The sequence below is a fragment of the Pezoporus flaviventris genome, unplaced genomic scaffold (genome assembly GCF_033815535.1).
Source record: "Pezoporus flaviventris isolate CSIRO_AGI_PZ_B2104156 unplaced genomic scaffold, CSIRO_AGI_Pfla_v1 ptg000023l, whole genome shotgun sequence".
Lineage (NCBI taxonomy): Eukaryota > Metazoa > Chordata > Aves > Psittaciformes > Psittacidae > Pezoporus > Pezoporus flaviventris.
In genome coordinates, this window is record NW_026892571.1 from 19,995,670 (window position 1) to 20,010,709 (window position 15,040).

At 49.5% G+C, this 15,040-nt stretch overlaps 1 protein-coding gene across 1 annotated transcript in view; it reads right to left on the reverse strand.

Moving 5' to 3' along the window:
- DPYSL3 (dihydropyrimidinase like 3) overlaps positions 1–7,511 on the reverse strand; it is a 29,294-nt gene extending 21,783 nt beyond the window's left edge. The window contains exon 1 of the mRNA XM_061457174.1: positions 7,221–7,511. Within this exon, the coding sequence (XP_061313158.1) occupies positions 7,221–7,502 (282 nt within the window). The 5' untranslated portion in view covers positions 7,503–7,511. The remainder of the gene's footprint in view (positions 1–7,220) is intronic.
- Between the last annotated feature and the right edge of the window lie 7,529 nt (positions 7,512–15,040).

A 15,040-nucleotide genomic window follows, 5' to 3' on the forward strand; every position in this document is an offset into this window, starting at 1 on the left:
CAGGACAAACGCAGCTACAACAGTGGAACAACCCTTCTCACGTGGGACCAGAACATGTGCCGCACTTGATGATGGTAGCTCAGCCCCTTCTGCTCTCTCCCCACTCCCTCGTACATCAGTCTGCCATGAGGGGAAGGTCTGAGCCAAATTCAGGTCCCTCCTCACTTCTTCAATGCGTATGTTGAAAAGCGGGATTTTTACTACGCTCAGCTATTTCACCATGATGTGAAAGGTACCTCCCTTGTCGCTTCCCTTCTCCACTGACACAGAACTTCTGTGAATCTTTGTTGTGCAATTTGAAATCACTATACCTCATCCTAGCAAAACCACAGGCACTGTGACCCACTGTGCAACAAGGGGCAGCCTGCAGGCAGCACTCTGGGGATGACTGACAAAACAGCAGCTACCCAACACTTCCAGACACAGCAGCTACCTAGGCTGCTGGACCACAGCTGGGACAGGGCCCTGGGAGGTGCCCAAGCACAGAGGGAAGACATCCCTGTACACAGCAGACATCCCTGCACACAGCAATCCCTGCGCATCCATGATGCCTGTGGCCACACCAGCACCCGGACAGAGCAGTAAGGTACCTGGACGTTGCAATGCCCATTGCAATGTGGACAAGGGCGCAGAGCACCAACCTCTGGGAGATACCTGCTCCCACTGCAGGCAGCTGCTTCCATGCCTCCCTGGATGGATATGTCTGGGTTAGGAGAGACCACTCACCCCAGAATGCTAATGCCAAGCCAGGAGAGAGATGGCTTCCACTTCACACTTAGTTCCCTCCATGAGATGAGCTTCGGCTACACAAGAACATCTGGATTTCCACTGAAGTGACTCAATTCCCTCAGAGCATGGGCAGGCCAGCCCAAGTCCATGAAATACAGGCACCTGTCTTGCCACCTTTAACCTGCGAAGCAAGGACTAGCAAAGTCTGGGCTCTCTGCTTAGCATCACTGCTTCTCCCCCCTCACTGAATGTAAACAACCCGTTACTGGATCCAAATCCGTGTGCTGTAAAATGGAATTCAGCTGTTCCCAGAAGAGCAATGGGAAAGATGCTGCTGGATCCAACCCACAGCTGAGAGTCAGCCCTGCTGAAAGAGCCAAGGTTCAGCTGTATTTTCCAGCTTCTCATCCCTGTCTCCAGGAAGGCTGCTGGCATGTTTATTTTGTGTTTCTTCCTCCCATTTCCTCCAGCCATCCATAGCAACTGCTCCTCAGCAGAAAAATCAACCCTCTCCGCCTTCCACCTCGTGGCAGAGGTGACAATGGAAGGGGTCTGTGTAGGGAAAGCTTCCACCCAAGTAAAGTGACAGAGCAAATGCAGCTCTAGCTTGTCTCCACCACAGTTTTCCTTGGGATTAGGACTGACCATCAGTGAACAGCTTGCACTCTCCCAGACAACCTCTGAAGAGTAGGCCACACACAGGAAATTACTTGTCTGGGTCTCATCACAAAATCTTGCACATTTCACAGTCCTTCTGTAGGTCTGTTCGCTTGTGCTTTTCAGAGCTGAATCTCTTTCTGTCATTCCCGGATCACCTCTCTGAGTCCCAAAGGTCATGTTGGGATCGTTCCTCCCCAGCTGGCATTCACAGCACCACTGTCAACTCCACACATGCTGTACCTCTCTTTCCAGGTCATTTGTGATACTGGAGAAGAGTTGCATCTAACACATAAAGCATAAAGCTTCCCACTAAACAAGTCACACACCCTCCTTCTAAGCCCCCTACAGTTTCCCTACGGAGCTGTATCCACCCAGTCAGCTGGGGCTATTCTGGCCTCTTGAAGGTACTGACATCTCAGATAAAAAGGAAAACATTATTTTGGTCAGAGCCAACCGTTTTGCTGCGGCCAAACCACAAATTGAAATGTTTAATTCAATTTAAACCTACCGAAGTTTGCATTTGACACTTTCAACTATGTTCATAGAAAAATGCTTAGAGGAGTTTCCAACACACCAAAGCCTTTTCCAAGTGAGACAGCAGTGAGTCTTGCCTTGCAAAGCTCACAAAGTTTAGCTGCTTCCCAGAATTTTTTATGGTTTTCCTTTCTTTCCTAAAATGGGCATCTCAGAAGCCACACAGATTTGCAAGAACACAAAGAAATGTCCAAGCGGCTCATGTAGTTTGGCTCCCAAAGCATGTCTGCGGACTGAACGTTACCTGCCAGGAGTCTCCTGGTGACATCTCTGCAGCACCTCTGTCAGGACCACAGACGCCTGGGGATCAGTCCTTCGCTTCTGCCCCTCATCCTAAAGCCAGCAACTTGGCAGGGACAGAACCCCTCGTACCCTGCTGGGCTTCATTGGCCACAACCGCCTCAAGGGAGAGCAGCTGCTGCATCTCGGATGCCATGTCCTGCTGCAGGTGTTCTTGTGGCATCCCCCATCAGTGCACTGGGCGAGCCCCCTGTGGGTCTGTACTCAAGACAGAAGCAAAGTCAGCTCCTCTGGAAGCTACTCACAACACACTTTTCCTGATGCCGCATCACATGCGGCTCTTGCTGTGTTTTCTGATAACCCCAGAAGAAATACACAGTATTAAAAGAAGCATCACCTCTTCCAACCTGCTGCATTAGGCTATTGCCACAGAATCTGGTATACGTTTTATGTACTTCGTGGCATGCTTGGTGATGCCCCATTGCTCCCCTAAAATGTTCCATAGCTAGGATCTATTATTATTTGTTAAATGTGGAGAAACAAGATCAATGGGTTTTTATTTTAAATAAAGTCTTTTGGAGTATCATTTTGTGAAGATAAAGAACATTATAAACCCTACCACAGGCATAGGAAAGAACTCCTTCCTTGCCCTGCACATGAGCCCCTTCTAAACCACTGGCCAGACTCTCTCTAAACCCTGTCCCTCGGGGTCACAATACAAGAGAAAGGCAGCAGCAGGAATGCTCATCCTGCAGGTCATGCCAGCCAGCCTGTCCAATGCCCTACCCCTTCAGACAGGGAAGATCTGCTTCAAGAAGGCTGAAAATCACCACCCGGAGTAACAACCACAGCGTCCTTCCAAGCCCAGTGCCATCACAGTGCTCACATCTGCAGCCAGTTCCTGGCTCTGCCACTACCGACACCAGAGCAGACGCTTGTGCAGCCTTCACCACCACAGCCAGGAGCATGGGAGGAAGGAAACCAAGGACTGTTCGCACAAGGTAAATCAAACTATTTCTGTTAGGGTGAGATTTCTGGTAACACAAAAGCTCTTTGCAGCAAGCAGGAACTCTTCAACTGACTCCAATTTCTTTATAAAAGCGGCCCTACTGCATAACTCCCATGAAATCTGTGCCTTCTCACACAGAGGGTGGTTTATTGAACTGCAGTTCTGCATAACTGCTGGCACTAATGTGTATCCCAGCACGAACAGCCAAAGAACTGACCTCTTGCTGTTGTGCTTCAGGCATCAGATTTCTTATTAAAAAAAAACAAAACCAAAACCAAAAAAAAAAAAAAACAACAAAACCAAAAAACCCAACACAAAAATGAGTGGGATTTTTTTTTCCAATAAATACCAGAGTATTTATCCTCAAACTCTGTGAATTATCACAGCTTTCACTGTTTTGTTTGCATTGTGGGAACTAGTCCAGTGGCTTGGGTTTGTTCTATTGTTTGCAGAAATACTAGAAATAATGTAACTCCAAATTTTTCTCTTAAAAAACGTAAAACCAAAACAGAAACCTGAGCTCTCTGCTGAATGGGGTGATACTGAGGTTATGAACTGGTGCTATCCAAGTGCTTTATGATCTCTTTCACAAATGGAAGATTTTGGGAGAACTGTGCAAAAAGGCAGCACACAACTGCAACTTTAGATCATGCTAAGTTCACCCGTGAGGAAAACGCTGCAGTTGGCTTGGTGTTTCTGCTATAAATTACCTGCAATGGAAACAAGAACACTGAATGCTGAAGTCAGAGCACATTTTACACGTGTCAGAAAAACTGAGAGAGGATTGAGTCGGTTCAAGCCTCGCTCTCCACTGCAGGCAGCCCCACGTCTCCAGGATCTATCACACCAGGTCCGAGGGTGTCACACAGCTGGAGAGGACAGGGCACATCTGCTCAGGAGCAAGCCAAGGGCAGGGTGCCATAGGTCCTCAGGAGGGGACAGACCCCTGGCTGGCCTTCACAGCCCAGTGGTTTCCCTCACACTCCTGGCTCTGCTCCTCGCCCTCCGGGGCGCCAGGCTGATGGAGCTGCCCCAGCCGCCGTGGGGCCGCTGCAGTGCCGTGTTTGTGGGACCACAGCCAGTTGCCTTGGCAATGACGACTTCACGGCTGAACCACGCAGTGGGACTGGACGGGACGGGGCTGAGCGCAACAAGGGAGTGCTCCTGCCTGGGCTGGGCAGCAAGGAGGTGCATGGGAGAGGCTATCACAAGCTGCTGCTGTACCACCTTCTCCAGCACTGAGCACAGAGCTAAAAGCTCCTTCCCCGCTCTGTAAGTCATGTTTCCCCTGCAGAGGCCCAGTGGCGCAGCTCTCCACTATTCACACATTACTAGCTCTCTGTGAACATCCTTACCACAGGAATTCAGAAGGTTTGTCTGTGACCTACAGAGAAACTCTCTTTGACTTCATTTTAGTAAAGTAATCCGCTCCAGTTAGACAAAAGGCATGGCAGACCTCAAGGAAAACTGCAGGAAAACCTGAGAGTCCACACAAGATGTTACTGAGGGAAACCTGCACAGAGTTAAACAGCTCCTGTTAAATAAGGTCTCTGCAAAACAGTCCAGATCAGAGCAGAATCCAGCCCCTCAACACTCTTCCTACACATTTCAAGTGCTCTGCAACAACCACCCTTGCTGCAGCAGAAACTCATGGCAGGGAAAGCAGACTCCTGAAAGGCACATCTTGGTTGGGCAAGCCCAGCGCCAGGACTGGGCACCAGGATGTGATCAAGTCCCAAAGCCCATCTGCCCACACAGGCAGAGCCTCTGCAGCCAGGGCCCCAGCAACCCATCACCCGCTCTGTCCCTGCGCCAGCCGGCAAAGCTCAGGCTCCCAGTGGTGAAGCCAAGCAGGCACCTGACTGACCTGAGCCATAACCACGGCTTCACTGTGCCCGCACCCATAGCTCAGGGTTTGCTCTTCCAGCAGACCTGGTGATAAAGCACAGTGAGACTGAATCACATACCTGGGCCTGTCTCACACTGACAGGTTGATTTTCCTCACGTGTTACACGCTGCAGTTTCTTCCTGCAGAACAGCCAGCGCTTTGATTGCAATTAATGCCATTACAAAGAAAAAAAATTAAAGAAAAGGTGTGCTTGTCTGGGGGGCTTCCAAGAAACTGCTCACTGCAAGGATGAGGAGACACATCTCTGCCTGCTGCCCTGTGTGCAGGCTATTCTCTTACTTTCAGCTTCCCTACTAAGTTTCTTGGTCAAAGGTAGATGACTTAACCTCTCTCTCTCTTTCTTAATCTGTGAATTTATTCAGAGGTTCGATTTGCCCTGACAAAAGAGCCTTTGTGCGCTCTGAATCTGCAGGGTTCAGCAGAAGCTGGCACGCGGTGCGCCTCGGTGTGCATGGAGCACCCGAACTCCTGAACTTGAACGTTGCAGCAGCGAGTCATAGGATTCCTTCCAGCCACATACACACAGGAACCCATCTGTGAAGCCTCCCACTTTCTTAGGCAAGGCATGCAGATAAAAAGGGTTTGGTTCCTGATGCTCATCTGGTGGAAGGCCTCAGAGGAAGAAATCTAGGAGTAGAAATCATCAGGAAGAGAGGGGCTGTGGAAGGAAAACCTCTGCTACAAAACTCCAGAGATAAAGATCTACATAAGACCTTAAAAGGGAACAAGACTGTTTCAAAGTTTTGGTAGGGCTAACAAAGCAAAGCTCATAGCAAAGCCTGCAGACAGGCTGAGGTTGTTTCTTTCCCAACAAGCGGCGCCATAAAACTGTTGATACAGTGGTCATTTCTGCAGCTGCTCTTCAAACCATGTGGACAAGGTTGGTACTGAGAGGAATATAATGTCAACTTTGTTCCTGACTCTAAAACAGGCTGTAAAGGAGCAATGCTCAAAAACGGGAACCAAAGAATGCACCAGTAAGAAGCCAGAGAGCAGAGGGTGAAGAAACCTCAAGACCACTGCATAGCTGAGAGCCCCCTACAGAAGATGCAGACATTAAAGAGGGTTGATGCTTTTCCTCAAAACTGAAACAGGCCAATTGCATCTCAGTGCTGCTGCTTCTCCCATCAGGCTGGTGAGGTGGGTCCTCCAGATCACACACTTTATCAAGGTTCACTCTGGACACAAGCCCCCAGGACACCCACCACTCCCCTCAGGCTAAACTGCAGGCTCGCTGTTTACCTCAGTGATTTTTGGTTCCATTTTAAAAATGGGTTTTACGAATTTGCCCTGTTCACCCCTGGACACCAGACAACTGTTCACTGTACAGTTCAGCCCCAGACGAGCTCACTGACCTGAGTGGCCTCCTCTGCCCATTTTGAGCAACCGGCACACTGACCCCCCCAGATGAGGAGTTCACCCAACACCATTAACTTCATCATCTCCCGGCCAAACTTACACAGGTGTAAACGGGACCAGAACCACAAAGCAAGAGGATCTGTGCTGTGGAGCTGATGAACCTGTTCACTACCTTCATCGTGGCACAACTTGAGAAACTTTGTGCCTGATGACACCTTTAGTAATGCCACTTCCAGATCAATGGGATGTCCCTCGCCTCTGGGGTGGTGCTTCGGAGTTGTGTCAGTGTGAGATAAGGATCTGCCTGTTTGGAGTTATAGCCCTAAAACCCCCCTTGGTGAGGGGGTATGGGGGCAGGTATTCTTTCATTCAAGTATAGAACGAGCAACCGCAGTAAGCCCAGTCAGCCGCTCCAGCACTCGGCTTTACCGCTCCCAGTAACGCTGTGAGGACCCTCGGACCGGGCTGGGAACCGAAGACAACGCGTCCCGCGGGCAGGAGCCTCGCACACCGGCAGACAGCAGCGCGGCCGGTCTGCCCTGCCTGCCTGCTGCCCTCACTCCCATCTCGCCAGGGATGGCAGGAGCTACGTCGCGGGAGCGGAGCCCGTCGCCCGCACCGCTCCAGGCTCCAGCGGGACCGGCCCCGGGTCCCGAGGCTGCCGAGCCCCGCCCGTGGGCAGCGGCCCGGGGTCGGGAGAGGCCCCGCCACCGCCCGAGCCCCAGCGCCGGCCTCGCGCCCGCCGCACCCGTCCAGCGTCCCCGCCGCGCCGGCCCCTACCATGTCATCCGCGGGGGCCACGTCCTGGAGCCGCTCCTCGTCGGGGGCTGCGCGGAGGTCACCGGCGGCCGGGCAGGAGCCGGGAGCGGGGTCGGGGCGGGAGGGAGGCGGGGCGCGGCGCTGCCCTACACGCAGCGCTCCGAAGTCCAGGGTCTTGCTCTCGAAGGCCCCCTCGACGCTGCAGAAGAGCCCGCCGCGCTTCTGCCGGGGCGCCACCGGCGCTCCGGGTCGCGCCAGGTACACCGGGAGCTCCTCGCCGCCGCGCCGCCCGCCCGCCGCCATGCCCGCCGGGACGGGACGGGACGGGACTGGACGGGTCCGCGGGCGCGGGGCGGGGCAGGTCACGGGGGCGCGGGGCTCCGGGGCAGCGCCGCCGCTCCCGTTCCGCTGCCGGCGCGGCGAGGTCTGGCGGGGCCTGTACCCGGCGCGCAAACGCCACGTGCCCGGGCGGGACCAGACGTGAGCAGAGACCCGCCCGGCCGGGGGCCGGGAGCGGCCGCAGCCGGGGCCCGGGCGGGGCGGGGACTGGGCCGCGGGGCGGGGGACGGGGCGGAGCCTCCAGCCGCGCTCCCGGGCCGCGTCCGCAGCCCCTGTGGACCGAGGCCGGCACCGGCAGGACACGGGCGCGCCCCGCGCTTGGCTTGGGCGCGGAGGCGGCGGGTTGGCGCGGCCGTGAGGCTTTGCCCCCCCCCCCCCCCCCCCCAGGGCCATGGCGGTGCGGCAAGCGTGGTCCCGGGCAGCGGTGCCCAGGCGGGTCACGGCTGGAGCTTCACCTGTGCGTGCAGGCGCGCTCCTGCCGTGCAAGCACCAGCGGGCACGGTGCACAGGCAAGCTCCGTGTGGTGACCGAGTCAAGGTGCTGCTTTGAGAACGCCGTTGCAGATTCACTTCGGAAGTGTAGGAGGCTCAAAGGACAGAGGGACAACCAGGGCAAGTCTTAAATACGCTGACGGCCGGGGTAGCAGCAGCCCGTGAAGTACATCACACAGCACTGAAAGTGGAGTTTTGACCTAAAAGTCTTTTTCCAAGTGCTCGCTCTTTTTTTCATGCAGAGCAAATGTACATCGTAGCTGGGCTCACATCCTGCCAAGGTCAAGTAGTTTCTCACACCACACAGTTGTGTTACAAGATGTTGTCCTTTACAGTTTTCCCAGGACTTTTGGGATCACAAAGCAGTGCCATTGTCTCTGCCTGTCCTCTGAGGACCGGTGGTTCTCCCTCGCGGAAAAATCCACGTGGAGCCCGACCGGTCGCAGAGCACAATGACCCTGTGATTATGGCTAAGAGGTAGTCTGTGGGCACTGGCTGACAGAGGCGGAGGGAGGAAGCGGTTTGGGATCGTTTCCTTCCTTTTGTGCGCTGGGAAACAGTCTGCTTTTGTAACTGGACTTGTACCACTGTCATTAACTCTGTCCCTTTTTTCTCCACCTGGGTGGAACAATCCACAGGACCTTGATTTTTTAACTAATTATTCAGGTCTGAAGGGTTAGAATAGATGATGCGTTAAATATAAACTGTGTATCAGCAAACTTGGATCAGTAGCAGTGTTGTGTTACACAGTGGAGTAAAACACTGAGCAGTGTCTACCCTTACTTTCTCTAGAGCAGCACCAGAGAGGGTTAGATTTGGTTGTTCTCGTGATCTTACATGAACTTTGACAGGTGGCTGCCCTAGCTTCACAGAACTTAGAACCATGGGCTCCTTACCTGGCTCCACCAGGTCCTTACCTTCCCAAGGGAACACCCTGGCATGAATGAATTTATCCCCCTTCGCTGCAGGTTGGACCCACTGAGCAGAAGCTGAAATCCTTCTCCACCAGCTTCTGCCCCAGCAAAGGGCTGATTTCAGAATACTTTAGACCATGAGCAGAGCCTCCATCTTCTAGTTGCCAAGTCGTAGCGCTTGAGGAAGTGAGCCTTTCTTGGGACAGAGTGTGCTCCTGAGGAGCATGGCTTTGTGCACTGACCACAGTGAAGTCAGAGTGAACCCCTTGTTTTGGCTGGGACCTCTCCATATGGTTGTGTAGCTTTATGGGGGATTAAAATTCCTTGGAACAGGGCCTGGCCTTTGGTTCTGCGGATGTGAAAAAGTTTCAGCATTGTACTTTAATAGCAATATTTATCCAAATCCTGATTCTAATGTTTATCTTTCCTAGTGCCTTGCTGCATAAATGGCTGCACTGAAATTATCGGCACCAGTAAGAAGCACATGGCCTCTCCTAAGTAGCGAAGGCTTTAAAATTTGGCCTTTAATGGAAATTATTCACTGTATAAAAGGCAATTCTTGATTTTATTTCTCAAATTACCATTCGCTTTTAAGATTCTTTTTGTTAAGTGTTGTAAGGCCTCTAGTTCAAGAATACCATGAAAATTAAATTTGGGTTCAGTGAGTGTTCACTGCAATAGCCTTGCCCTTGAGCCAAGCAAATGCATTGTTTAGATTTCTGTATATGTACGTGTCAGATCAGATTTGAAGCTTTTAATTATACGATGACAAAATTCTGCCATCTGTCTGTCATACAGTCTGTCCCCTGTAATTAAGCACATTTGCTTTTCCTAAATCACATGTTTACGTGCTAGTTGACAAAAATGCTTTCCAGGGAAACAGTCCTGAGTGGTGCATCTTCAAATCCTGCTGGCAAAGCAGATCTCCTCTCACTTGTCAGTGCAAAGTAGGTGAGAGATAGAGATCAAGGAGGGGATCCCATGGAAGAGTGAACCCAAGGAGGATGGAGATGCCGGTGTTTGAGCCCATGCACTCAGATGCTGCCACAGGACCTTCTAGAAGCAACACGTCATCCCTGCAGTGTGTTTCCTCGGCTTGAGGACCACACTCACCTCCTGACCCCAGAACAAGGGTGCCTGTGCCTGTCCCTTGTGCTTCAGGTGTCTGAGCTGAGCCTGCCAGATGGGCACTGCTGGTGTGTCCTGCAAGACAAGAAAGTAGGCTCATACTCTGATGTAGGGAACAGCATTTATTTTATGGGAAATTACATTTTGTAGTAGCAAGCTTCTAATTTATGTCTGATTAGACTGTGTCTCTCTAGTTCAGTAAGAACTTTGTTATTAAGCAGCACTTAGAAATGGAAATCAGTCATGTTACAAGGTGAATCACGCTAGTTATGAATGGGGGAGTGGTGCAGCCTCCTTGGAAATGGTCTTTAGGCAAATCCCTTTCTGCAAAAGGATTAGTTAATAAGACTGCACATAATCACCCTGTCTGGGGTGGGTGTTTTCTTATTCTGAGTGCTCAGCCCCTGTGCTGGTTTCTTTTGTTGTTCTCAGCATCTGTTGCCAGAGCACCAGCTGGGTCTCCCGTTCCTACCTATGCAGGGGAATCACAAATGACAATTGCCTGATCTGCTGAGTACCCAGAGGGAGGCACAACACGGTAGGACTTTCACAGGGATTTTCTCCATGAGGCTGCCCACATGCTAAGTGTCATCTTCTGAGTGTTTAAAGGAGAATGGAAATTGCCAACTGAATCATTCAGTTATTGACAGAGAAGTCAAATTCATTTTCCATTTGTCAGGCCTGCAGGCAGCTTCTTAATTGGAAAAAACTCAGCACTGTCTGTTGGCAAACTCCTGTGCTGGTTCGCAGATGCTCTACACAACGTCATTCTGTCTATAATAAAAGCAGAAAAGGATTAAAACACAGTGAAGCATGTCCTGGATGTGTCCAAGATTGCTGTCCTCTTTCCCAGGCGCTTGGCCACTGCTCTGCCTTGTCTAAGAGGTGCGCTGTCTGCCTTGCAGGCAGGGCTGTGCCTGCAGGCTGACACGCTGCAAAGGAGAAGTGCCAGGTTTAACCTGAGCCAAGTGTGCACCATTCCTCTCCCACCACCATTGCAGATGGGTTGCTGACAAGACCCACATCAGCCAATTGTCTGTTTTCCTTGCAGTGGAGCCAAGATGAGGGGGGTACCAACATTCCTCATAGAGGCTGACTCGTAAAAGTCATTCGGACTAAAATGTACCCATCCAAATTTTACTTCCATTTCTGCTAATGCTTTTACTTCCAATGCCATTTACTTCCAATACTGCTTGCTGTCAAAAGTATCAAAAATAATGATGGTTTCACCTTGCTGTGTTCCACCTGACTAGGAGTGGAACATTCTTATTTTAACATCCCTGGTGTAATTCTGGATTGAGTGGAAAGTACCTCAGTGGAGATACGTTTCTGCAAAACTGACGCAGGAGAAAGCAGAGTCAGGCTTGCCATGTTCTGTTGGCAAACAGAAGATGCCTGACTCCATCAGCCAAGCACAGCAACTATGGCTGTGAGAATCAGTGGGAACAGACAGGAGAGAAATGAATGGGCTCAAGACACTTAAAGAAACTCCCTGATGTTTATACCATGCATTGCTGGAGAAAAAAAAAAAGGGGGGGGGTGGGGGGAGAACTTCACTGAGTGTAAAGAACGAAGGAAGTAGGTTAGTAAGGACAAGAATCTCTCAGCAGATCCAGCGCCAGCAAGCCACTCCTCCAGCCTGTCTAGTTATATCAGTAATTGTGTTTGGTCTGTATTACTGTCCCACCAAACTGTCCTTTGAAATCACTGCAAATTTACCCCACCATTAAGGACTGCTGGGCTATCCCTTCAACACAGATGTTAAATCAGATAAAAATAGATAAGGTCCATCTATGCTGCTTCCAAGTATGTCCTAGGGAAAAGCAAGCATAGTTTATGGCTCCACTTTTGTGGGATGTCAGTGCCAGCTGAAAGGGTGAGACAATAAAAATCTTGCCTCCTAATCCGTGGCAGTTTTGGAAGACTAGAAAGGTAGGGATTATGTGGCTTTATGGGATTACGATGTTGCACAGACACTAAATTAACATCAATGTTTTGTCTTTATAATACATGTTCATACCCACCTTTGCTCCATCTGAAGGGGCTTTTCCTAACTCTGTCTTGGTTCTGTCAGCTGCTTTTACTTCTAAACCAATGGCTTGTGGGTGCCCTGCCATGAGCAGACTGCAGTGAAAGGAATTAATCTGACTCATCAAGCCACAGGCTCATTCCTCTTTAACAGGGAATTGTGCACCACAAAATACCATTGTGCTGAGTGTCACCACTCTATGAATTTTACCAAGAATGAAAAGATAAAGACCAAAGAGAGAAGCACCAATGAACAGATAAAGAGCCAGACGATTTCTTGCTGGAGAGACTGGAACCGAGGATCCAAATCACAGCACTTTGATGTGGGCCCTTTACAGAGAGGGGTGAGTTATGAATATCAATGGCTGTGAACTTTCAAATCGCAGTGAGGTGTGTTGTACTGGAAAACTGTGAAAGGCAGCATATTAGTCATTTCCCTAGGAAACCATGTGAACGTGGCATCTGTTCGTGATAAACTTTGAATGTCTGAGTTTGAAATCAATCTGCACCCCACATGTGCTAATGCCTTAACTGCAGTACAGCTTTCACACATCCCATAAAACATACAGTATTTTAAGAATTTCATACCATAACCACCAAATGAACCACCCTCAGTCTGTGAAGCTAAAATCCTTTTCCTTTTCTTTATATATGCCCTGTTACTACAGAGTTCTCTTGGTAGAAAATGGGTAAGAAGGTGGCAGGTTACTTTTGCAGTGTGACCCTTCTGCTTCACCGTGTTTCCCCTTCACCTTTTCCCTATTTCTGACATAGGCACTGTGATATGGAAGTGAGGACCTGTGTGTATCACACACAAATATGTGCAGAGGTCAAACAGGTTTATGTACGATATCCATGGTATGTTCTTACAGGCTTAGACTAAGTGACTGTCATTAGAGTATTCGAATCCTTCATTCAGTGCCTAGGCTGGCTGATAAAAATCCAAGTAATTGATACCATGGTGACCCCTGGAAGTTTCTGTGCTACAAATGTAGAAACAATGTCATTGTTTTCACAAAGTAATCGTCTTTCCTGCCAAGCCAGAATGTTGAATTCTTTACACAGCCCCTATCAGTTAAGCAAGTGTAACTTTACTGGTTTACCTGGGGATTAAAGAATGCACTTTGGGGAATGGGTCACTTTAAAAGTTCCCTGTTTCATGTACAAAGGAATTCAAACGGCTGTAGGTTGCTGTCTTTTTATTATAATACTCACTGGATATTGCCATTCTTCTTCATCCTCTCCGTTCTCTGAAGTTCCAGGGAAAGCATAGCACCAATGCTTTCTAGCTGTGTCTGAAAACAGCAGGCTTGTTTGAGAGTGGATACTGGTTCTGGATGAAGAGATTTACAGAGAGTGCTTTCTGAGCATCGCTGCTGGAACTCAGGGGTACTTGAACTCCAGCTCACATAGCTGCCCACTGCTTTTCTCTGTCTTGTCTTGAAAGGAGATTGTGTGTGTGCCTTAATCCTGTTAAGGAGTGTGTACTTTCTCTATGTTTTTTTTTTTTTGTTTGAAACTGCAATTTATTTTCTTAGTCTTGCACATTAATAGTTTCTAACTCAACAGTATTTTTCCTTTGAGGATTGCAAAGCACTTTCCATGACAATGAGGAGGTCTGTATTTTTCTGCAGAGCATTAACAACCAGGGCAGCTACAGCAGAACCAGATGTGGAGTGCTGGGATCAGCAAGGTGTAGGCATTAGCAAGGTACACTGCAATTGAGGAAACATTGCTGGGAACCTGCCAAGGAAAGCCTTAAAACATGCTGACTTGAGCGTATTACAAGACACTATGGTTCTCGTCCTGCAAAAGGGCTTCACATGTTCTACACTGATAATTAATGCTATTTATGTAGTTTAGAATGTTGCCATGTTTTTAAGTTAAAGATAGTATCAGAGCTTGCAGACTCAGGACCTAAGAAATAATTGTAGCAGCATTACTTGTTAGAATTATCATGTCAAATTTGCTCAGGTTTCATTCATAAAAAATTTTTTTTGGATACCTAATAAAAAAAAGACTGATGCCAAATCTGCCATTTGCCTTCCTGCTTCTTCAGTGTGTGCTCTCCACTAACCCTAAAACACAGTTTTATTCTCTTCATGCCTGGACAAGAGTTCAGATCCCCAGCTCAGAAACTGCCAGTGAAAAATGCTGTCTCTTGCCAGTGAAGTTCCTGGAAGGGCAGTGAATTCCCCACGGATGGGTAAAGACAGTGCTTTCAGACCTTCTTTATCTGTCTCCAGGAAGTGAAGCTCACGATGTTTCTTTCCCCTGGAGCAGGCACAGCAGAATAATAATCTCGTTTTGTAAAGTATGTTCTGTGTCAGTTTAACATTCCTGAACTTCTGGGATGGCTGAAAACATACAGAGAATGTACAAACAAAAGAATCTGAGTTCCAGAAGCTTTTCCATTCAAATCTCTGAATGCACAGAACCTAATTAGGGCTATTATAAAGAAATTAAAGTTAATGACTCACTATTATACGATCCTTACTGCATTTATATTGCAGCTTGTTCATAAAGGAAATGGTCTACTCAAGACCTGAGCCTTCAAAGCATCTGTGGGTCAGCAGATGAGTAGCTCAGCCAAGGAGACATTGACCACTGAGGATGGTTTCAGCAGAGCAGGAAGGAAGGACCTCAGCAAGAAAGCACACCAAGAGCTTCCGCTGTGCCTGTAACAACAGAGAGAAACATCTTCCCCTCCGAGAAGTACGGACTGGCCTCAGCCGGTTTGGGGTGTAGCTGCTGGATACCGAGTTGAGCAGGACAACTCTGTCTGCAGCAGATGTCTTTTGTGGGTGGGTACCAGGCTGCACATTTGCAGTTTAAAAGCATTCTGTAGCAGCTAGATCATCCCTGGTGGCTGGCTGTGGGAAGGAACGGGTGTCTGCCTATTCATGAACTCGCTCTTGCTGTTGCTGGCTGATCCAAATGT